General features: G+C 42.5%; 1 protein-coding gene across 5 annotated transcripts in view; it reads right to left on the bottom strand.

Moving 5' to 3' along the window:
* USP6NL (USP6 N-terminal like) overlaps positions 1-25,956 on the bottom strand; it is a 210,360-nt gene that overhangs the window by 90,875 nt on the left and 93,529 nt on the right. For all 5 annotated transcript variants that reach the window (XM_074942631.1, XM_074942632.1, XM_074942634.1 and 2 more), the window contains exons 3-4: positions 19,216-19,289; positions 15,364-15,446 (exon numbers count right to left, since the gene is read on the bottom strand). In XM_074942631.1, coding sequence (XP_074798732.1) covers positions 15,364-15,446; positions 19,216-19,289 — 157 coding nt within the window. The remainder of the gene's footprint in view (positions 1-15,363; positions 15,447-19,215; positions 19,290-25,956) is intronic.

The raw sequence follows: 25,956 nt of genomic DNA, 5'->3' as shown, positions 1-25,956 counted from the left end.
ATTCTGATCCTCACATTAACAAAAAGAATGACAAAGTGAGGGAATTCACAAGCAACCAATATGATCATGAAGTAAATTTTCAGAGAGCTAAATATGCATAGATTTGATAAGAGATTAGAAGCAGCAGCAATGTAAGTCTGCAAATATTTGATGGATGGAAATACAAAGGTGGAAATTGAGTTATTTAGTGTGGCATATGAGGGTGAAACTAGCATAAATATGATAAAAAAATTAAATATATGAGGAAAAACATCCTTAGACTGAGCTATTATTGGGCTGTGGTATACCTAGCCAAAGAGAAAAAGCAGAATTTCCAATATTTAGGACTTTTACATCATGGCTGGACAAAATATTAGTAATTATACCTTAGGGAAAAATGCCTGCATTGTCAGACATATTGACTAAGTTATCTAATAGAATCAAAAAGGTAAAAGAGAAAAAGATCTATGACGCACAAAAGTTGTCAAAAGAGTGATACTTAGTATAAAAATACTATGATATTTAGCAGTAGGATATATTCTCGTTTTGTGTATGCAAACATGTCACCCTTTCCTAATAGCTTTCAAACCGATGTCCTATAATGTGAAATGAGCCAATAACAAAATATTCTAGAGCTGTTGATCTCCATTAAAGAATTAACTGACATTGTCATACATAAGGTAACTAAAACTACTAGTATAAATCAGAGTTTATCATATCAAATCTTACGTGGGATAAGTTTTGATATTTATCACTGCATTAAATTATTGTAAACAGAATGTGTCAGAAAATAAAAACAGACTTTTAAAATGAACCAGAAGATACCAATTACTTTTACAAATAGGAATAAAACAATGCATTAATTTTACATTTGTTCAGCCCCATCTTTAAATTGTTCTACCCTTATATAGAGTACATCTAAATGTTAATTTTGTTTGTGTTTCTTTCCCACACACACACCATTATTTTAAGTCCAGTGCTGAGCTCAGAACAAAAACCAAGATATCCTTTTGTATAACAAAACTAATTTGGAGGTGGGTAAGGAGGTAGCTTTGTGGATGTTTATGGAGAATGCCTCCCAAATAAGTAATGGGTAACATGGGTCAGTGCTGTGCATATCCACCTTCAAGTCCCTCCTCAACACTCTTTGTTGCCATGACACTACACAAAACTTGACAACAGTTAGACTGCTGGCGTGTATGACCAATGCTTATCAGCAATATGGCTTTGTACTGTCGTGTCTGTATCCATCTGCTGTCTCAGACTTTATGTAATGAGTGAAGAAATGGTACACAAAGTTATTGAGGATACCATAAGAAGAAAACATAAGGAAAATCCATCCTGAGACAGATTTTCCTTCTCACTTAAGGTAGGCAGATAACTAGGGCCCTACCAAATTCACGGCCATGAAAAACGTGTCACAGACCATGGAATCTCGTCTCCCCCACCCATGAAATTTGGTCTTTTGTGTGCTTTTACCCTATACTATACAGATTTCATTGGGGAAGGCGGGGAGGGGCAACATTTCTCAAATTAGGGGTCCTGACCAAAAAGGAAGTTGCAGGGGGGTCACAAGGTTATTTTAAGGGGTCACGGTATTGCCACCCTTACTTCTGTGCTGACTTGAGTGCTGGGCGGCATACCATACTATGCTACCCTTACTTTTGCGCTGTTGGTTGCTCTGCCTTCAGAGCTGGGCTCCTGGTCAGAAGCCGTCACTCTCCAGCTGCTCAGTTCTGAAGGCAGTGCCACCGCCAGCAGCAGCGCAGAAGTAAGAGTAGCAGTACTGCAACCCCCCCCCCCCCCCCCGGCCAAAATAACTTTGCGACCTCTCCCACAACTCCTTTTTGGGTCAGTACCCCTACAATTACAACACCATGAAGTTTCAGGTTTAAATAGCTGAAATCATGAAATTTACCCCCTTTTAAAATCTGATGACCGTGAAATTGACCAAAATGGACCGTGAATTTGGTAGGCCCTACAGATAACAGTAGAAAGAGGTGGAACAATGTCCTGAATGCTATCCTTCTGATCCTGAAGGAACTGGACAGAGAGATACTGGCTATCATCCACAAGACGGTTAGGAACAGACTCAAACTTGACAAAAAAGGTGCTTTTGGAGGGGCAATAGCGATCATTAAAGAATTTTCCAAAGTAGCCAGAACTAGAACTCACCTTGCAGCACCCATTTCTCACCACCTTTCAGTCTACAACAAAATGCTGATTTCAGAAATGGGTGCAATACTACTGCAAAGGAAAGACGTGTGCCATATGCATTCAGAATCTTCAAACACAGAAGCTTAAAACAATTGTTTATTAAAAGAAAAAGGATGTGTGATGCAGCTGTCATTATTCTATAAGAATGTGGATGTACAGATCAAAGCTCATCCTCCATTTTGGAAAGCAGGGTCCTGTACTACAAGAGGCATGGCTGAAGTTTACAGCATGTGCACTATTGCTATGTTATGCAATATTTAAATAAAAATAATTGGTTGTTAAAATACAAAGTTATCCATATCCTAACACCATCACCACATCCAGAGGTTTGCACAATTTGAAAATGCCCTGAGTGACATTATTCTGTATGCTCCAGAGTTCAGAATTCAGTCAGACTTGCTGCTTAATTTTAAAACAGGAATGATAATAATTAAGAAAAAATGATACAGATGGTTTCGTGACCTGAAGCTTGTACATCTTCAAGAGTATTTGTATATTATACTTTAGTTATGTTTTGTAATCCTTCTAAAATATGCAATATTTTTTTTAAAAACTGCTGAATGCCTTTGAAATCACCAAAAATATCTTTTCTTGTATTAGTAAAATGAATCTTGACATTTATTTTGACTTTCCATTACTAACCTAAGAAAAAAACTTCCACTATGCTCATTTTAAAAAAAGCTTGACTGCACAATAGGTTATAAAGGCCAAAAGGTTAATTGGAGCTGAATTCGCTTTTTAACAGCACTTCCCCGACAATTTCACCAGTGCTGATTAGCAATGCATAATTTCAGAGAGTAGAATCAATCTAGGGAAATGCATCACATATTATAAGGCAGAATTCATGGTACATTATGTAAGGTTGTGTTACAACTTTAATAATAATTCCCTATTCTCAGGAGTAAAAAAAAAAACTTCGTAAGAAAATAAAATCTCTGCCAGTCAAACTCCCATATACAAGGCCTCAAAGAGAATTTACAAAAATAAATTAAAAATTACGGTTTGAACTCTAAATTTGTTTGAGGGTCTGCCTGAGGCGGAGATTACTCGGATCTCCCGAGAGAAGTGGGAGTCAAGTCACTATCTTGACTGACAGGCCTGACCCTTCCTCACATGCAGATGAGAAGGAGGAAAACCCTGACAGAAAGCCTGGATGCGAGGCAGAAATACCAGTAATGTAACAAGATTTGAATTCATTATTAATCTTTGTAAAGAACAAACATTTCACTGATATTTTTTAGTACACAGGCACAATTTGGTGCCACTTGAGTTCATTAATGCCTGGCTGGGCCCAGGAATTGAAGGATATTGGTTATGCCTCACCATAAACTATGGCTTTATCACATTTTCCAAAAACCTTACTTAATGTTAATACAGCTTTCCTAATACATCAAGTTAATACAGCTTTGGTGTATGGGTTTTTCTATTTATTTCTACCTCCAAGATCAATTAAAGTTACAGTACTTCCATTTTTAATATTACTCAATACAAAGCTGCAACAGCCTGGTTTTCATCTTCAATTTATATTCTCCTGTAAATCTCTACTACTTTTATATGCCTCACTATAACACACAAAACATGTTTGACATCCAAATTCAAGTCAGTGAGACCAGCTGCATGAATAAGGGTTTGCAGGACCCAGGTCTATGACTGCTTTTGGAAGCCATGGTGTTATTCTGAGCTATGCAGAAGTGATCTTGGGAATGTATAAATGATGGAGCGATGGTATTAAAAGGAACTAATGTTTTAGGGACTAAAGACAATATTCCAACAAGGCCAATGCATAAATAAACTGAAATGAAAAGAAGAAAAAAACCAACATTATGCTTATCAAATGTTTCCTACTAACATTACATAGATAGATTAAAAAAATCAATGCCTTCATTTGGAGGCATTTAATGGAGTATCTAACAGTTCTTGATTGAAATCCATTTTTTTGCTTCATTATTTTCATTTTTGCCGCCTGCTGCAAAAATGCATTAGGCAACTAATAAAAATTCAAAACACATAAAGAATACAGTTTGATAGGGAAAAAAATGGGTACACATCAGTCTCTTAGTGAGAGAAAAAGTACTGATCTCTGCTGCCTGATGTATGCCCCAGGCAAAGCAATAATCTCCAGCATTAGCAAACTATTCTGAAACATGTTCAGTATTTTAACAGACTCTTAGAATAAAGAGAATAAAACTATGAGCCAAAAGCTCAGCTGTTGTAAACTGGTGCAGCTCCACTGAAATCAATACTTGAACTAAATAGAGCTGCCTCAGTTTACAAAAGCTGAGAATCTGGTCCAAGGACCTAAATTTCAATGTTCCAGTACCAAATGATAGACTTCTAATTTTAAAAAAAAAGTTTGTACAAATGTGCACTTTCCAGAATCAGCCCCAAACAATGCTTGACTCCAACACCTTGGTGCTACTTGCAGTCATGGGCGGCAGGTACTGAAGGCCAGGGTAGGCTAAGCCTCCCCTAACCCATGCTGTGGCCCCGCCCTCAGTCCCCCCCTCCCATGAAGCCAGCAACCTGGAGCTCAGGGCTCGGGCCAGCTTGGGCTGGGACTCCTCCGGCCATGGGGCACTCGAGGCTCTGGTCATGGCAAGAGGGGGGTTTGGGGCTCCAGCAGGTGGGGACGGGGCCTTGGGCAGAAGGGGCAGGGCCAGGGGGTTAGCCTCCCCAAGGGGGGAGTTCACCCGCCACCCATGCTTGCAGAACAAATATAGTGGTCTCTGCCCTGCAGCGTTATACTCCAATTTCAGACATGACAATGGGTGACAGCAACAAACTGAGAGATGGGGTGAGGAAAAAAACAAGTGAAGGGATGCTTAAAGCAGGTAAGATTAAGTTTATTATTACTTGTCTTGATAGTTTTCTTTTTAAAAACTGTAAATTGATAGAGAAATCTTCATATTGTTACAGTATATTTTTGACCAACAGATTTTGAGAGTCAAGTCTTGACCAATATGTATCCCAGAATTCCAAGTAGTTGTTGCCTTTGGCAGCTCTCTTAAAAAAAAAATACTACACATCCTTCACAGATAGTAGAGCTACAGAAAGAGGAGACAACGATATACACAATTCTGCAGTGGATAATATAGATCTCCATAGCTGATTAAACAAAGGAAATACAGGTGTAGAATTTGAGACCTATTGCTTAATCACTGTATACCAGATGAGCAACTAAAGTAATTAGCTCTGACTGGTGCCAAATGAAGTATCCAAGCATACTTCAGATGACTGAGGCTGCTTAATCTTGCAAGGGGATGTCTTTCAGTGATTTGGTAGGTGAGCGAATATCTTTTATTGGACCAATTTGTGTGGGTGAGACAAGATTTCAAGCTGACACAGAGCTCTTCTTAAGGTCATATTTCAGTGACTCGGTGATTTCCATATGGAGGAGTGTGAAGGCTCTGGCTGCATGTTACCAGGGACATGCCTGATTGGAAAAATAAGCAAGGAAGTGTGCTTTTTGCTGTCCTGACTTATCTACAGGCTATGCCCCTTCCACCCTAGGAAGCTGCTGAGGCTGCTGTATTCATATTAGTCTTTAGTTCTCCCTCTGATGCTGAATAGCCTGAAGATTAGGAAGTGTAGGTGTCACCTTATGCAAAAGCCACTGATCTTCAGGGCCACCAAATGCTGCCTCTCCTACATCTGTCCTATGTTTTGGGAACATGCACTAGCTCTAGAAAGATGTAGCTGCACACGAGACATCCAATATTGGACATCTAGGCTCCTTTGAAAATCCCAGCTTAAGGCACTGAAGTAAGGATACAAGCAGGAAAAATTGTACAAGGTGTTACACACACCTATCAGAGGATGCGGAAGAGGTAGTATAAACCTTAACGATAGGTATACTTGGCAGTCCACTATAATGATGCATTGTTTTGTGTGAGCAACAGTAGGGGCTCATGTAAAGACTATACGAAAATGTATTTGCACAAGGGGATAAAGTTGGGGTTGTGTGTTCCACTTTAATTTAGACATTTCTTGACTCTGAATGCTTAACTGTGCAACCTTAACATTGCCTTACTGTAGTTTTAAAATACAACTTGCAAACGGAACTCCAGCTAGCTAACAGGAAGATGTGTGAATTTGAACACAACAAAGATCTTAGTTAGAAAGAGTTAAGACAGAAGACGTGCTGCACTGGAGTTCTGCTAACATCAAAAATAAAATGTTTCAGCTTCTGAACAAATATTTTACCTCTTAATAAAAACAAGCACGAAGGCCTGAAAAATGAACAATTAAGGAATTCAGCAAGTTCCAAATGGCATACAAATCAGTTATCAGACCTTTAAAATCAGGCATTCTTCAAACTGCTCCCACTACATGCATTGTAGAATGTAAAAATCAGACTCCAATAGTGATCTTCATAGTACTTGCTAGTGCTCCACAAACAACAGGCTGGTCACATGGTTCTTGTTTCCAGCTGCTAAAATTCATTAACAAATCAGCTAAAATAATAAAGGTAAAATCCTGGCTCCAAGGACATCAACAGAAGTTCTGCCATTGACTTCAAAGTAACCAGGATTTCACCTTAAATTCTTTCCTAAAATTACTTACCCATGCATTGTAAATGGGAGAGGAAGCATCAACAAGATAAACTCTCTATATTAAGGCAAAGTCCATGATATGAAAGTTTGAAAACGCTTGCTGGTGGCTAGTTGATGAGACATGGTAGATTGATTTGAAGGCTGTCATCTCCTTGGGGGCCACCATTTCTGGCCTCGTAGCTCATATTACCTGTGTGTCTGCGTATATGGTGTGGACCGGAATCTTTGAGGGTTGTAATATCTGCCTTGTCGTCTTTTTGTCCTAGGAGATACACAGGGACTTCAGAGTCACCCTCAAGTCCTTGAGGGTGTGCAGAGACTCATCCATTTTGGCCCCGAAAAGTTTGGGCTCTTCCCAAGGCAGATCCTCCACTGTTCCTTGTACCTCCTTGGGAAGCCAGAGAGATGCAGCCAAGACGCCCTTCTCATTACGATCGCAGAGGCAGTAGATAGTGCTGCTGTATCTGCAGAACGTACAGAAGCTTGCAGTGCTGTCCTGGAGATCATAGGTGCCGACTCCGTGGGTGCTCCCGGGGCTGGAGCACCCAGAGGGAAAAATTAGTGGGTGCTCTACACCCACCAGCAGCCAAGCTTCCCGTCCCACCTCACCTCCTCCTCCGCCTCCGCCCCTGAGCGTGCTGCGTCCCCGCTTCTCCGCCTACCTCCCAGCACTTGCTGCCACCAAACAGCTCTAGCAAGCTCCGGGAGGGAAGGGGAGGAGCGGGAATGTGGCACACTCAGGGGAGGAGGTGGAGGAGGAGGTGGGGCTGGGGCAGGGATTTGGGGAAGGAGTAGAATAGGGGCAGGGAGGGGGCAGAGTTGGGGCGGGGGTCACCCGGCAGTATAACTGGCAGGCTGAAGTTTCACACAAACACTCAGGGTGTGGCTTGCATGCTGGAAGGAAGTTTGTGAGCAGCCCAGGTGGGAGCTATACAGCAAAGCATTGTAAGGCATCCAAGGTTGCAGGGCAGGGGTGACAGCCCCACCCTAGTCTGGATTCTGCTGCAGTATATCACACTCTCCTCATATGGTCCATGCCCTTCATAATTTTTGTTGCTCTTCTCTGTATCTTTGCCAATTCTAACTGAGCTAGGGCAACCAGAACTTATGCAGTATTCAGTATGAGGGACCATGGATTTATATACTGAGATAAGACAACAGAAAATATAATACATCCCTTTCCTAATGGTTCCTAGCATACTGTTAGCTTTTTTGACTGCCACTGCACATTGATTTTGTAACCTGTGATTTTTGCCACCTCACTATTTATCCTTTTTTCCAGATTATTTATTAATATGTTGAATAGCAAAGGTCCCAGTACAGGCCCTTGAGAGACCCTGCTATTTACCTTTCTCCATGGTGAAAATTACCATTTATTCCTACTCTTTGTTTTCAATCTTGTAACCAGTTACTGATCCATGAGAGGACCTTGCCTCTGATCCCATGACTGCTTAAGTTTCCTTAAGAGCCTTTGGTGAAAGACCTTGTCAAAGACTTTCTGAAAGTTCAAGTACAATATATCCACTGGATCACCCTTGTCCACATGCTCGTTGACAAACTCAAAGAATTCTAATACTCTGGTGAGGCATGATTTCCCTTTAAAAAAGCCACATTGCTCTTGTCTTACATGTGTGATAATTCTGTTCTTTACTGTAGTTTCAACCCATTTACCTGGTGCTTAAGTTATGCTTACCATCCTGTAATTGCGAGGGTCACTTTTGGAACCTTTTTATTTAAAAAAAAAGTTACATTAGCTATCCTCCAGTCATCTGGTACCGAGGTCGACTTAAGTGATAGCTTACATTCCACAGTTAGTAGCTCTTCAATTTCATATTTGAGTTCCTTCAGAACTTTAGGGTGAATACCATCTGCTCTTGATGACTTCTTACTGTTTAATTTATCAATTTGTTCCAAAAACTCCTCTACTGGCACCTCAATCTGGAACAGTTCCTCAGATTTGTCTCCTAAAATGAATCAGTCTAGTGGGAGAATCTTCCTCACACTCTCTGCAATGAAAACCGATGCAATACATTTAGCTTCTCCACAACAGCCTTGTTTTCTCTGAGAGCTCCTTTAGCACCTTGATTGTACAGTAGCTCCACCTTGTTTGGCTGCTGCTGAACTTAAAAAAAAATTGCTGTTAGTTTATATCTTTTGCTAGTTTCTCTTCAAATTCTTTTTTGGCCTGACTACTTATATTTTTACACTTGATTTGCCAGAGTTTATGCTCCTTTCTATTCTCTTCACTAGGATATGACTTCCAATTTTTAAAGGATGCCTTTTTGCTTCTAACTGCCTTTTACTCTATTTAGCCACAGTGGTTTGAGGGGGAGGGTCCTCTTTCTGTTTCGCTTTGGTTTTTTTAATTTTTATTTGGGGTATAAGTTTAGTTTGAGTCTCTATTATGGTGTTTTGAAACAGTTTCCATACAGCTTGAAGGCATTTCAATCTGTGACTATTTCTTTTACCACTTCCCCTGGAGTCTATTCTGCAACCTAGTATATCTGTCAGCAGGCTTTTCTGGATATTCAGCTTAAAAATTTCCCTTTATTAATATCATACTGTTAATCCTTATTACTGTACTGCCTTGTACTTCTCTGAGAACACTGCCCCATTTATGGCCCCTATTGCCTTAATTTACCAGCAATTTATTTTGACCATTCATTTTTAAAAAGCATTTTAATAACTGGGCCATTGATATTTTCAATATCCAGCTATTTCAATAGTACATCCAAAATTCATCAAAAGAATTGCAAAACGGAAAACAACATTAATGTGAATAATTTGAATAGTTTTCCTGAGGCAGTAATTATTAAAAATGGAATAGTATGCATTAGATGCAGGCAGTACTAGACACTGTAAACAACAAATTACCACTGTAATAATCATTGGAACTGACCAAAGTTTCACAATTCATATTTCACTGTGCTTTTAAATTACAGTTAGTATCAAGGTTAGGAATTCACCTTGAAATAAAATCTCACTTTTGTACTATTTTTGTTGTCCTTGTAGAACACCGTATATGGAGGCTCCAATGTCAGGGCTTTAAGCTCCGACACTGGTCTCGTGGATATTAACGCCACAAGGAATGCGACCTTCCATGACAGGTGGGAGAAGGAGAAGGAGCCCATCGGCTCAAAGGGTGGGCCCGTGAGCCTAGAAAGAACCAAGTTAAGGTCCCACTGCACGACAGGAGCCCGGGCCAGTGGTAAGAGTCTCTCAAGCCCTCTCAGGAATCAGACCGACATGTTGTGTGAAAACACCATCTGACCTTGGATTGGCAAATGAAAAGTGGAGATAGCCACAAGGTCCATTCTGATGGAAGAAGGCCAGCCCCTGGTTCTTAAGATGGAGCAGGTAATCTTAGATAAATTGTAAAGAGGAGTGCATTGGAGAGACGCTATACTCAGATGTCCAGTGGGAGAACCTCATCCATTTGGCTAGGTACTGGAAGGCTCTCCTGGAAGGCTTCCTGCTTTCCAAGAGAATTTGCTGGACCTCGTTAGAGCAGGCCGGCTCCTCCAAGTTCAACCATGCAGTATCCATGCCATGAGGTGGAGGGGGGTGAGGCTGGGGTGTAGGAGATGGCCTGGGATCCTGCGAGAGCAGATCCAGTCGGTCAGGAAGGGGCTGGGGAGCGGCCACTGCGAGGTCTATCAGTGAGCCAAACCAATGTTGGCGCAGCCATGCTGAGGCAACCAGTATGACTTGGGCCTTGTCTCACTTGACCTTTGACAGGACTCTGCTGATGAGCAGAATTGGCAGGAACGCATACATCAGACCCCTTGACCATGACAAGAGGAAGGAGTCGGAGAGGGAGTCTTTGCCCAGACCTTGTAGGGAACCAAAGCGATGACATTTCCTGTTCTGTCTGGTGGTGAACAGGTCCACTTGGGGAGTTCCCCACCTCTGGAACAGGTCCATGCTACCTCCGGATGGAGCGACCACTTGTGGCAAGAGGAAAATAATCTGCTGAGACAATCTGACAGCGTATTCCTTATGCCGGGGAGGTGACAGGCCTCCAGCTGGATTGCGTGGTTGATGCAGAAATGCCACAGTCGGAGTGCCTCTTGCCAGAGGGCCAACGAGTCTGCTCCCCTCTTGCCTGTTGATGTAGAACATCCAGGCCGTATTGTCCATCCCCACTCTCACCACCTTGCCTGCCAGGTGCGGTAGAAAGACTCTGCAGGCCAAATGTACCGCTTTGATTTCCTTGACGTTTATGTGCAATGTCATCTCCTCTGGGAATCACATGCCCTGGGTCTGGAGATTGCTGAGATGCGCTCCCCAGCCTAGGTCTGAGGTGTCCCATATCAATCGATGGAGTGACGAAGGTCATCGAATGGAACTCCCTTCCAGGACCACCCTGGGGTGGGGCCACCATTGCAGCGAGGTAAGTGTCATCGGTGGGATGGTAATGATCTTTTCCAGGTGATCTCTGGACTGGGAATAGACTGTCGCTAGCCACTGCTATAAGAGCCACATCTGGAGCCTGGCATGGCCGACAACATATGTACATGCTGCCATGTGGCCCAGCAGGCGCAGGCAAACCCTGGTCGTGGTCAGGGGAATGCGAAGACTCCTGCGATGAGGTCCACCAATGCTTGGAACCTCTCCTGCAGTAGAAACGTTCTGGTGCAGATGGAGTCGAGCACCGCTGAACTCAATCCTCTGCACCAGAACGAACCGTCGACTTTTTGCCGTTTACCAGCTAGCCCAGGGATGGGCACATGGCCTGCAGCACCGCAACATTCCTCAGAACTTGGGACCTGGAGCGGCCTTTGACGAGCCAGTCGTCGAGGTACAGGTAGATCTAGATACCTCAATGTCTGAGGTAAGCAGCTACTACTGACATGCACTTGGTGAACACCCTCAGTGCGGTCGCAAGACCGAATGGCAAGACCGCGAACTGATAGTGGTTGGGTCCCACCGTGAAACGTAGGAAGCGTCTGTGACCTTGAAAGATCGCTATGTGGAAATATGCGTCCTTCAAGTCGAGGGCAACATACCAGTCCCCGGATCCAGGGCGGGGACGATGGAGGCCAGGGAACTTCAGATTCTTTAGGTATTAGTTGAGATCTTGCAGGTCCAGGCTGGGCCGTAGACCGCCCTTAGCTTTTGGGATTAGAAAGTACCGGGAATAGAACTCCTTGTTCCTGTACTCACGAGGAACCTTTTCGACTGCACCCAGCTGCAGCAACCCTTCTACTTCCTGCATAAGAAGACTCTCGTGAGAGGGGTCCCTGAAGAGGGACTGGGAAAGGGGTTGCGGGGTAAAAAGAAACTGGAGGGTGTAACTCTGCACGACAGTATTGAGGACGCAGCAGTCCAAAGTTACAGTGGTCCATGTGGGGAGGAAAAAAGAAAGGCAGTCGGAAAACAGCAGGAAAGACGGATCCGGGGTATAGTCTGGTAGGTTGCCCTCAAGCGCACCCTCAAATCACTTGCTTGCCCTCCTGCTTATTGCAGGTTGGGCCCGATTGGGCAGACGGTGGAGACGGGTGGCTCGGACAGCACTTGTAGCCTCTACTCTTCTTATGGGGCAGCTCCTGCTGGGGTTGGCTCCCTTGATCGTGAGATGGCTATGGTTTGAACCGCTTACGGGCTGGACTGGGGACATACAGCCCTAAAATTTTCAGGGTAGTGCGCGAGTCTTTCAGTCCATGCAGCTTACTGTCCATCTGTTCTGCAAACAGGGCCTGGCCCTCGAAGGGGAGGTCATGCATCGACTGCTTACCCTCAGTCGACAGACCCGAGAAGAGCAGCCAGGATGCCCTCAGTATTGAAATGGCCAAGGCCATGGTGCAAGCTGCAGAGTCTGCCGTGCCCGAAGCTGCTGGGAAGGCTGCTCTGGCCACCCCCATGCCCTCTTCAAGGATCACCCAGAACTCTTTCCTGGACCCTTTGGGCAGCGAGACCTTTAATTTGGCCATGGTCTGTCACATGTTGTAGTCGTAGCAGCCAAGGAGGTCTTGGTGATTGGCCCCTCTCAACTGAAGGCTGGAAGACTAATAAATTTTTCGCCCAAACAGATCAAGTCTCCGAGTCTTTATTCTTAAACTTTTCTGCCCATCAGCAGTCAGCTCAGTCGAAGGTGTACATCCACAGAGCCACCAAAGGATGATACAAACAGGATGCAGCCTTCTAATGAGGAGGAGGAATGAAAAATACAAACTATGGATGATAATCAAGGCCCACTGAAGTCTGTTACTCGTGAGACCTAATCTTGTGATAAGTTCCCTACATTCTGCGCATTTCTCTGCATCAGACAGAAATTCTGCAGCAGTTTAAACTTTTAAGTTTTAAATAAAATGAAGATTAAATATACAATCACTACAGATTTCCCTATATTTATTTTGATGTCTCGTTGAATTTTACACTTCCCCACATTTCCAATTTTCTATATTCTACATTTTTTTTATTTCACAATTCAAGGACATTATAAATGCTGTCAGGAAAAGTCAGTCTTTAAACTGGGTAAGGAACAGTTGGGAAGACAAAAACCTTCAGATAAGCTTGTTCCCATAAAACTATCAACCAGTGAAATTGTTAATGCAGACTTTTGTTACCTTTAGATTTCAGAGTTAACAGCAAATTGAAAAGAATGGGGCAGTTCACATCTCTTGGGGCCATTGTTACAGGCTTTCTATAAACTGCATTATGACTACACTGTACATATTTTCAAGGTTATCTTTACAACCATAAAGCTAGAGTTATTTTTTTCCTTATATGAAAGCTTACAACCTGAATCACAATTCTTTGGCAAAGGGATAAATTCTGATGCTTCAGTACTGCAAAAGATACAAGACCGTGACCATAATTAAAAAGTGAACACAGTGTAAATTGGCTTTCCCACAAAGGGAGTTTGACATTCCTGTTTTGAGTATATTCTTCTTTGGGCAGTATGGCACATCTCAGAATAACATAAATGTCATCTAGAATGAGTTCTAGGTTCGAGAATCATGGAGCTGCAGTGATGGCACTCAAGTGAACTTTCATTCTCAAGGATTAATGCATAAGTAGACAGATATAGGTCTCTTCACAAATTACACAGACCTAAGATCTTTGCTAATTTATACAGTCTTTGTGTATTATAAATCTTTCAATTTCCATCCCAGAGAGTTGAGTACACAGGGACTGGATTTTGTACAGTACTATGTACCAATGAATAGATCATATTTCCTCTCCAAAAAGCACTGTACCCGATGGTGGTATGTGGCACACTGGGACATTATCCATGATGCACCACAGTTTGCATTGACACAAGCACCCCTGGTGAGTACACCAGCACCGACACAAGCAGCTAAGTATGCACAAGCCCAAGCGATATAAAATCTTCAGTGGCTGTATGCCAGCATAACTTGCATCCACCACAGTTTGTAGTGTAGACATGGCCTAAAAATGCTGAAGAATCCTGACTGGCTAGTAGAAAGGTTAGTAAATCATTCAGTGCTGTTCAATATCTGTAAATTGGTCTTCTAATAATATACTCTTACATCCATCTAAAGGCACTAATGGAACACAGGCAGCTTTGGTAAAGACATTTCCAGGTCTTGAGGCTTATTTATGTCCTGATCCAGTCCTCTATGAAGGCTGTGTTACTGAATACAGAAAAGTGAAGAAATACCAATCTTCCCTCTGCCTCCTTTTGTACATTTGTTATGCTGGTCTTTACTTACAATATCACATACTACAATTTAATCCTGTATTTTAATTTATTTTTTTAATAAATAGTATGTGATCAAGTCTATATTGGAATGCACCAGGAGTGCACACAATCTGGATTCTGGTATTTCCTGATTTTGAGTGCTTAATTATGAAATTTTAGGCCCCATCCCTGCAAAGACTTATGCACAAGCTTAACTTTACACAATATGAACAGTCTCAATAACTTTAATGGGACTAGTCAGTGAATAACCTGAACCATAGGGATATGTCTTTGCAGAGTCAGGATCTTCCTTTATTAGTGTAGAAGTTTGTATGGAATTTCCTACACTTTTTAAAATGAAAAAGATGGAAAAATTAGTAAAAACATAAAAAGAAGCTTCCCTCTCCAGGACTTCAAAACTTCTGATCTTCATTTTTCAAGTATTTTATATGTATATTACAATTTTAATTTTAGAGAGACAAACTAGGTGAAGTAATATCTTTTATCAGACCAACTTCCATTGGTGAGAGAGAAATTTTTGCACTTACACGGAGCTTTTTTCTTCAAGTCCCTAATATTCTTGGACTAACATGGCTACAATAACATTGCAAATTTTAATTGTAATTCAAAAAATACAAATAACTTATCAAATCTTAATTCAGATGCATTATAAGTATCCGCTGTAACTAAATACAACATTCACACCCAAATAAAATAGTCCAAAACCTTTCTATTCCCAACAACAGATCAATTTCAATCATAGAATGAAAAAAGCTGGGAATATAATTGTAGAAAAACCACAATGCAAGACCATTTAAAATGTATACATTGAATGTAATTCTGTTCTCACAGCAGTTCTATTACAACTACGCAATCAATACTTTCACCAATTAGGCATACAACTTATTAGTATTTTTTGATGTAACAAACTTTTAATCTTATTTCCTTTTCAAACTAGCAACTTACTGTAGAAAACCAAATCTATCTGTGACTTTGTAAAGAAGGTAGTCTGCATCTTCCCAAGGTTCAATCTGGGCACCCTCTCGTCCCTAAAAAGAGAAAGGGAGGCAACAATGAAGGCTTATGGCACCACATAGCAAGCTGATCTAAAACTTAAAAAGACAGGACATGAGTTCTGTAGTTAAAGGCATATTCTATATCTGTCCCCCAGAACACCACCACAGAACTCCCAACCTGACCTACAAAGGATGAGAAAGCTCCACAACCATCCCACCAACTTAACTCTTGTAAACAGTATTTCCACTGCAGAAGAGTTCATCAGGTTGTCTTTTTCGTACAACCCTTAAGGTCACTGGTGGAGTTGGGGTGCAATGTGGTAAAGGAAGAACAGATGAGCAGTGAGGAACAATGTTTTAAAAGGCTTTGAAGGACAAGATGTGTCTTTAACTTGATGTGGTGGACAAGGGAGAGCTAGTGGAGAGATTAAAAAGGGAGGGGATGATATGGACTGATCAACAGGGAAAGATTATTTTAGCAGCTGCATTTTGTAGAATGGGTGGGAGTAATATGTTTGTCACAGAGGTCTGAGGAAGTGGTGGAGGTGGCTGAAGTCGTAAAGATGGGAGATCATGCAGCATTTTAGCTGTATGGGCGAAAAGAAAATGATGAGTCTTAGACATATGTGAATGAAGAGCAGCCAAACTTAGATACTGTCTGCATATGAGGAGTGAGAGGGAGGTGACGAAGATTTCCCCAAGGTTACATACAAGCCTGAAAGAAGATGGCAGTTTCTAATGATAAATCAAAGCTGATGAGAGTGTATGCACACACATCCTTGTTGTTCATGACAGGTGCCATTCTGACAGCCAGTATTCCTCAGCACTGACCTGCCCAGGCCTCCTCCATGGGTAAGGCCAGTCTTTGATGCCTATACATTCAATAACCCCTGTGATAAAGGTGCTAGAAACGGTCTCCATTAGCGCCAGCTGTGATGGCTATTTTATAAGAATTCCTGTCTCCCAGAATATTGAATGGACCACCAGAACCATGGTAGAGCTGGAAGTGCAGGGGTTTGGGGTGCACTCGCAGAGTTGTGGAGCGAATGGGGAGCTGGAATGCAGGGGTCTGGAGCGGACTGGCAGGGTTGAGATGCAGGAAGCTTGAAGTCCACTGCTGTGGGGTGCAGGAGTTGTGGTACACTGGCAGAGTATATGGTGCAGGAAGATTAGGGTGCAGGAAGGTTGGGGTACACTGGAAGAGCTAGGGAGTGTGCCCCCACCCTCTCTTGCCTCCTACACCATCCCCATTTATCTCCCTCCTGATAGCCACCTCCCCTTGCTGGAACCCCAAATCCCTATTCCCCTAACCCCCCACTTCTTCATCCCCTAATGCCCCTCCCCTCCCAGGATGCATTACATATCCAATTTCCCTCCCCACCGGAAGACTTCAATTACATTCCCCACAAAATAAAACTGCCACTCGTGACTCACAAATTGTAGCAACCTCCAGCTGCTCAGTTTTAAAAAAAAACTGCTTTTGTCTTAGGTGGGGGCTTGTGATTAACTTATCCTTAATTATGTTAATTGACGGGTAAGTTCACAGCCATCGTGATTCATCCAATCATTAACGTGTCTCAGTACAAGACAGCACTAGGAAACCATTTTTGAAAGTGCCTGTAATTCAGGAACTTCTTGGCTGAATGACTGCGAATTTGAATTCCTAATGCTGTCCTGTCCCCTGCTCCCTATGAGGGGCACTAAATTTCAGTGTAATACAAGTAACTATTCAGATTTTAGAGTGCTTACAAGAATCGAGTTTTAAAGCTTATAAAATGGCAAGAATATAAACCTTCTAGCTGATTTTCTGTACTGATGCATGCATAATATTAAAAATGTATATTTTCTTAAATACTGTTTTCAGCATGGGTACCCAAAGATTTAGTGCACTACCTTGGGTAAAATGTGACAGATTAGAACCATTTTGACCTGCTGGTGCCACAAAAATTCCTTGTCATCATATCAACAGTTTGACCTCTAGCTCTGTACAATGAAAATAAAACATATATTGAAAAAAAAACAGATACACACACACACACACACACCACCTAGCCATTTTTTTAAGTTTCTATTTTGTTCTGAGCTTACGTATCTGGAACCCCTGGCTCAAATGACTCCAAATTTAAGTCATTAATGCTAGCCTGCACACTTCAGAGGCACACCAACTTTCAAAGAAATCTGAAAAAGTTTGTCTATTCTAGATTACTTAGCAAGGTCAACCTTTAAACAGATGATGTGATGCAACCTCAACTATAGTGGCACTGCTGCACCACTATAACTAAACAGTCTTTCAGCCATGATTGCTACCAACTTTGCACTAAAGCTATTGCTACAAAACAAATGTCCATGAAAAGAAAATCCCTATGGCTCCCTTAAAATCATACATATTCCACATTATATAGATACAGCTTTACTTTATATAAAATTTTGCATTATGTTTCCTTACCTCCACAAATTACCATCTAGCACAGTACATACTCACGGTATGTCTACACTACCCGTTGAATTGGCGTGAAGCGATCGATCTAGTGGGGGTCGATTTATTATGTCTAATCTAGACACGATAAATCAACTCCCAAGCGCTCTCCTGTCGACTCCTGTACTCCACCGCTGCGAGAGGCGCAGGCAGAGTTGACAGGGGAGTGGCAGCAGTCGACTCACCGTAGTGAAGACACTGCGGTGAGTAGGTCTAAGTATGTCGACTTCAGCTATGTTATTCACATAGCTGAAATTGCATAACTTAGATCGACAACTACCCCCCTCCACCCCAGTGTAGACTAGGGCTTAGACTGAGGTTTGGGAGCCACAAATGGCTCTTTAATGAGTCTCCTGCAGCTCTTTGCAACACATATTAAAACACTGTGTGATTTAATTATTAACCAGTCTAAGCTATTAACCAATAACGATGCTTTTATTATGTTACTAACCAATTAAGTTATCAACCTGCACTAAGTTATTAACTTATTTGCTGTGAGAATAATATATACTACTATTTTATAGATATAGATGTATTATAGATATAAATATGTGTGCATGTAACTAAGTATTTTCCCTGTCATACCATTTAAATATGAATATATTACTATAGCCAGCTACTACTGTGGCTCTGCTGAGTAATGTTGAGCACTAATTTGGCTCTTGAACCACTGAGGTCTGAGTATCACTGGTCTAGCAAGTAGTATGGCTACCAATGATACTGTGATAAGACTATGCGAGTAAGATGTAGGCATGCATAATCCAGTTGTATTATATGACAGTCTTACTTGCTATATGGTTCAAAAACATCACAGGCTGAAATTATTTTCTTTACATAAAATAGGTTACAATAGCAAATCAATGTGTTTTTTTTTCCTTTTCGATTGCCATTACTGATTTAGCATTAAATTTATATCATCATGCGTCAATAAAGAGTTAAAGTATGTGTATCCTCAAAAAAAAAAAAATAGTGTCTCTAGATCAATACCTTGGTTTCACTAAAAAGCATCAATCAGAATAAATAAAACCCTACTGGTTGTAAGACGCAGGCACCTCAATACAAGTGAAAGAAAGATGACAAAAATCTTAAAATAGCCCTGAAGCAACTTACATACATCTGAAACTTAAGATCATCAAACCATCACCAAAAACATGTAGAAAAAAAATAAAGCAAGCTCTCCTAATGTTAATGTGTACTGAACATGATGCAGAATATCACACAGAATATTTTAGAGAAGGCTATTTATTTTTGAACTTGCCAGAGGAAGACCACATTTCAATTTCTAATAGTCAATGCCAAAATTACACTATTAACAGGAGGACTTACTTTGTCATACTTGGCAACTATCTCAGCTCGTTCTTGGGCAAGTTTGATAGCAGCATCCTGCTCGGCATCTGAATCTGTTCAGGATTAAAATAAAATGTAACTTAGGTTTACTCTCTCTGTAATCGAGAATTGTTGAAAAATAATTAGAGAATAAATCTTATCACACAGATATTAGGTCCCAGGAGTACCAAAATAAATATAGTGAAATGAAATATGGTGGTATAACTTGAAAAGTAACAATCTGAATACTGTTCAAGATCAATAAAATTGTGCACTGTTCCAACTGCTGAACAGATGTAACTTCAACTCTCAAACCTGCAATCTAACAACATATTTTATTTCTATACAATTATAAGAAACGGAAGAGCTAAAGCTTCTTGCGATAAGATGCATTAGGAACTTCTGAGATACCACTGCTGAGTTTTTGTGATTCTTTCACAGCTTTCACTAACCATAGTGCTTCAGTCATTGATTTTCTCTCTTTTTTAAAATTACATCCATCATGATTTGAGATGTTACAATGCTATCTTATGTGGAAAAGGGTTGGCATGCCAATGCTGAAGTATTTTCTCCAACCTTTCCAGAAGATGGACGTTTAAATCTTGAAAAGAACTGGAAGACTGAAGGCCTCAGGGCTACAACTTCCACATGTGCCTTACCCTTAAGAACTCAGATATTGCAAGTAATGCTACAATACACGTTATTACCACTTCTAAAAAAAAATTTAAAATTAACAGTGTATGAGTAATTCCCAAGATTCATAAAGTTGCAGGATTAGAATACACCAGAACTATTAAAGTAGCAGCACTTGAATGAACTCTTAGGACACTGGCTATTCCCAAGGAAGCAGTGAAGGAAGAGACGGGTCATATCAGGAACTGAAGCTAGGGCAAAAAAGAGCTAGTGCAGCGGGAACAGCATGACACATCAGGATGGTAGGTCTGACACATGCGAGGAGATGGAGCCTTCCAGCCAACTGAAGTAACATTTCACTGTAGCACTGGGGTCAGAGCATTAGCCCTGGTCTACACTACGAGTGTAGGTCAAATTTAGCAGCGTTAGGTCGATTTAACCCTGCACCAGTTCACACGACCAAGCCTGTTTTGTCAATTTAAAGGGCTCTTAGAATCGATTTCTGTACTCCTCCCCGGCGAGGGGAGTAGCACTAAAATCGACCTCGCTGGGACGAATTTGGGGTAGTGTGGACGCAATTCGACGGTATTGGCTTCCGGGAGCTATCCCAGAGTGCTCCATTGTGACCACTCTGGACAGCACTCTCAACTCAGATACACTGGCCAGGTAGACAGGAAAAGTTCCAGGAACTTTTGAATTTCATTTCCTGTTTGGCCAGCGTGGTGAGCTGATCAGCACAGGTGACCATGGAGTCCAAGAATCGCAAAAGAGCTCCAGCATGGACCGAATGGGAGGTACTGGATCTGATCGCTGTATGGGGAGAAGAATCCATGCAGGCAGAACTCTGTTCCAAAAGACGAAATGCCAATATTTTTGCCAAAATCTCCAAGGGCATGATGGACAGAGCTACAACAGGGACACACAGCAGTGCCACATGAAAGTTAAGGAGCTGAGGCAAGCCTACCAAAAAACAAAGAATGCAAACGGTCGCTCCAGGTCAGAGCCCCAAACATGCTGCGTCTATGATGAGCTGCATGCAATTCTAGGGGGAGTCCCTACCACTTCCCCACCACTGTCCGTAGACACCTGTAAGGGGGGGGAGTCTCACGCAACAGAGATGAGGAAGATGATGAGGAGGAAGTGGTTTAGGATAGCACACATAGCAGGCAAGCGGAGAATCCCTTCTCCCTGGCAGCCAGAAACTGTTCATCACCCTGGAGCCAATACCCTCCCAAGGCAGGCTCCCAAACCATGAAGCCGGAGAAGGCACCTCTGGTGAGTGTACCTTTGTAAATATAATACAGAGTTTAAAAGCAAGCGTGTTTAATGATTAAATTTGCCCTGAAGACTTGGGATGCATTCACGGCCAGTATAGCTACTGAAAAAGTCTGTTAACGTGTCGGGGGATGGAGCAGAAATCCTCCAGGGACATCTCCATGAAGCTCTCCTGGAGGTACTCTCTGTGTTAGCCTCAGGAGAGTGATATCATTCATGGTCACTTGGTTGAAATACAGGATATTTGTTTAAGGGGACATTCAGAGGTGCCCGTTCCTGCTGGGCTGTTTGCCTTTGGCTGAAAAGAAATCATCCCCGCTGTTAGCCACATGGTGGGGGGAGGCCTGTTCACGCTGAGCTGTTCATATTTGGCTGACAGGGATCTTCCCTGATACTAGCCACGCGGTGAGGGGGGGTGGGGGGGAAGGGTGCGTGAAGCGATCATCCCAGAGAATTGGGGTAGGGGGGCTGGGTTGTGCTGCACATTCACCCTAAAACCACAGCCCCTCCTTTTAAATGGCCACTCAATACAAGAGGCAAAATGTGACCTTGTACCAAAAGCATGTGTTATGTCATGTGAATGGCTTAATTCAGTGTGAAAGTCTTTCCTTTGTTCTCTAAAATGTATCTTTTTAAATACTACTCTCCTTTTTTTCCCCTTCTGCAGCTGAAAATGTTTCTACGCTCCTCCTATCATCTCCATCCCAGAGGCTAGTGCAGATTAGAAGGCGAAAAAACCACACTCGCGATGAAATGTTCTCAGAGCTCATGCAATCCTCCAGCACTGAAAGAGCTCAGCAGAATGCATGGCAGCAAACAATGGCAGAGTCCAGGAAAGCGTTAAATGAACGCGATGAGAGGAGGGAGGAGCGAGATGAGAGGAGGGAGGATGCAATGCTAAGTCTAATGGGGGAGCAAACTGACATGCTCAGGCATCTTGTGGAGCTGCAGGAAAGGCAGCAGAAGCACAGACCTCCGCTGCAGCCCCTGCATAACCACCTGCCCTCCTCCCCAAGTTCCATATGCTCCTCACCCAGATGCCCAAGAATGTTTTTGGGGGGGGAGGGAGGGAAGGAGGCTACCGGCACCCAGCCTCTGGGATGGAGTGGATTGCCCAAGCAACAGAAGGCTGGCATTCAATAAGTTTTCAACTGTAGTGTGGCCTTGTCCTTCCCACCTCGCATCATCCACCACCCCACCCGGTGCTTCCCTCCTCACCCACCCCTCCTGGGCTACCTTGCGAGATTTCCCCTTATTTGTGTGAGGAATTAATAAAGAATACATGATTTTGAAACAATAATGACTTTATTGCCTCTGAAAGTGGTAATTGAAGGGGGAGGTCGGTTGGCTTACAGGGAAGTAGAGTCAACCAAGGGGGTGGGTTTTCATCAAGGAGAAACAAACAGAACTGTCACACCATAGCCTGGCCAGTCATGAAACTGGTTTTCAAAGCTTCTCTGATGCACAGGGCGCCCAGGTGTGCTCTTCTAATCGCCCTGGTGTCCAGCTGTGCGTAATTGGCCGCCAGGCAATTTGCCTCAACCTCCCACCCCGCCATAAACGTCTCCCCCTTACTCTCACAGATATTGTGGAGCACACAGCAAGCAGCAATAACAATGGGAATATTGGTTTTGCTGAGGTCTAACCTAGTCAGTAAACCGCGCCAGCAAGCTTTTAAATGTCCAAATGCACATTCTACCACCATTCTGCACTTGCTCAGCCTATAGTTGAACTGCTCCTTACTACTGTCAAGGGTGTCCGTGTATGGCTTCATGAGCCACAGCATTAAGGGGTAGGCTAGGTCCCCAAGGATAACTATAGGCATTTCAACATCCCCAACGGTAATTTTCTGGTCTGGGAAGTAATTTCCTTCCTGTAGCTATTCAAACAGACCAGAGTTCCTGAAGATGTGAGTGTCATGCACCTTTCCCGGCCATCCCACGTTGGCGTCGACGAAGCATCCCTTGTGATCCACCAGTGCTTGCAGCACCATTGAAAAGTACCCCTTGCTGTTTACATACTGGCTGCCAAGGTGGTCAGGTCCCAAGATAGGGATATGCATTCCATCTATCACCCCACCACAGTTAGGGAACCCCATTGCAGCAAAGCCATCCACTATCACCTGCACATTTCCCAGAGTCACTATCCTTGATAGCAGCAGCTCAGTGATTGCATTGGCTACTTGGATCACAGCAGCCCACACAGTAGATTTACCCACTCCAAATTGATTCCCAACTGACCAGTAGCTGTCTGGCATTGCAAGCTTCCAGAGGGCTATCGCCACTCGCTTCTCAACTGTAAGGGCTGCTCTCATCTTGGTATCCTTGCGCTTCAGGGCAGGGGAAAGGAAGTCACAAAGTTCCATGAAAGTGCTCTTACGCATGCGAAAGTTTCGCAGCTACTGGGAATTATCCCAGACCTGCAACACTATGCGCTCCCACCAGTCTGTGCTTGTTTCCCGGGCCCAGAGTCAGCGTTCCACTCCATGAGCCTGCCCCTATTGCCACCATGATGTCCATATTGCCAGGGCCCGTGCTTTGAGAGAAGTCTGTGTCCATGTCCTCATCACTATCGTGATCGCACTGTCGTCGCCTCCTCGCCTGCTTTTGCGGGTTCTGCACATACTGCAGGATAACGTGCGAGGTGTTTGCAATGCTCACAACAGCAGCGGCGAACTGAATGGGCTCCATGCTTGCCACAGTACAGCGTCTGCAGTAGAGCAGAGTTGCAGCAGAAACGGTGGATGACAACGGATGCCACGAGAATAGATATTTATACAGAACGACGAGAGGACCTGAGAGGTGGATTCATGGTACCAGGAAAGCAGGAGAGCAGAGTTGCAGCAGAAGCGGTGGATGATCACGACGGTTAGCAGTCCTACTGCACCGTCTGCTGACAGCAGTATGACGTCTGTATGGAAAAAAGGCGTGAAACGATTGTCTGCCATTGCTTTCACGGAGGGAGAGGCGACTGACAACATGTACTCAAAACCACCCGCGACAATGTTTTTGCCCCATCAGACATTGGGAGCTCAACCCAGAATTCCAATGGGCAGCGGAGACTGCGGGAACTGTGGGATAGCTACCCACAGTGCAACGCTCCGAAAGTCGACGCTCGCCACGGTGGTGAGGGCGCACTCCGCCGACTTAATGCACTTAGTATGGACATATACAATTGATTGTATAAAATCAATTTCTAAAAATCGACTTCTACAAGATCGACCTAATTTCGTAGTGTAGACATACCCTTAGAAAGGATCTTGTTGACTGAGAGAAGGGAGTAGAAAATAAAATGAGAGCGTGAACAACAACTCGACTAGCTTATCTGGCTCCAATCACAAAGTAAAAAGTAAACTCAACCCTTAGTTTTCCAGTGGTAAAGGAGGCGTGTAAGATGAAAGAAAGTTAAGATATCTTACAAACTAACATTTGACAACGATCAAGTAACTAATTCAAAAATGGTTATGGCATCAGAATTAATGAAGGAAACAATCTTCCACCAATGGAAGATTTTCATCTTTTTTTTTTTTTTAAATAGCAATAAACTGAAAAAACAGCTGTCAAAAAAGATTTTGTATTTAAAGAATATATTCATTTCAAAACTCTATTTTCATTCACCATTTAGTCCTTGAAGTGGGCATCGTTGTAGTGTATTATTTCTCTAGAAAGGGAACACTCCAAAAGTATATGCCATGAAAAATGGTAAATTTTAAGGGATTCTATATAAAAGCATCATATTCCAAGAAGAGACTTTTTATTGACATACTTTTCAATATTTGTTCCATCCTTATATTTCCTTATGCGATTTACTATGACTATTTTCCAGGACAATGGCTTTCCTAGATATTTCCACTAACCAGATTACAAATAAAGGCAGAACAGTCTTGAGAAGAACACATTTTCTTACTGGTACCTAACTCAATACAAGATTAACTGTAACAAATGGATTGTAATGAGCAATGAATGACAGTTAAGTATCCCTTAATACGAAAGGAAAAAAAATAAAAGCTTTACTATGTTAACCAAGGAGCCAGTTAAAGGTAATCGCTGTGAGAAAATTCTTAACACATTAAGTTTTGCGTTTGATGTGGTGGTTTTCTTTTTTTATTCTTTTAAAACCACAGCTGATAGAATAAAACGTGCAGGTGTCCCATCTGCAATCAGGTTTTGGGCAACATACAGTACCTGCACAGTAACTTCTCGCTTAACGTTGTAGTTATGTTTCTGAAAAATCCTACTTTAAGTTTAAGTTTTTACAGCATCCCAGCCTTAGAAGACAAAATCTTTGTTTAGCACACAACTGTAAAGATGTAGAACCCTGCTTTCACTCCTGAAACTCTAGAAATGTATTTCTAAACAGGATCAAGACATGAATTCTACATTTTGGGGAGCAGAACTATGTCCCTATTCAAATGAACCTTCCCTTACTGAGGGCAGAAGTACCAAAAGTTCATGCTGCTGTGGGATGTTTTTCCACAGCCTCCCCACATCTTCCAAAACTATATTCCATTCCCTTTGTTGTATCTCTCCTCCTTTCCTCACCATCGCTGCTGAAGTCATATTTCCTCATGTTATCGGGTGATTTATAGTGTAAATTCCTCAGGCCAGAGAGCTTGTCCTTTTCAATAAAAACAAGGAGGAGTCCTTGTGGCACCTTAATGACTAACAAATGTTTTTGGGCATAAGCTTTTGTGGGCTAAAAGCCACTTCATCAGATGCATGGAGTGGAAAATACAGTAGGCAGGTATAAATACACAGCACATGAAAAGATGCGGGTTGTCTTACCAAGTGGGGGGGACGGGGAAGGTCAGTGCTAACAAGCCAATTCAATTAA

The sequence above is a fragment of the Natator depressus genome, chromosome 1, assembly GCF_965152275.1.
Source record: "Natator depressus isolate rNatDep1 chromosome 1, rNatDep2.hap1, whole genome shotgun sequence".
Classification (NCBI taxonomy): Eukaryota; Metazoa; Chordata; order Testudines; family Cheloniidae; genus Natator; species Natator depressus.
This window is presented reverse-complemented; position numbering and strand designations above follow the sequence as displayed.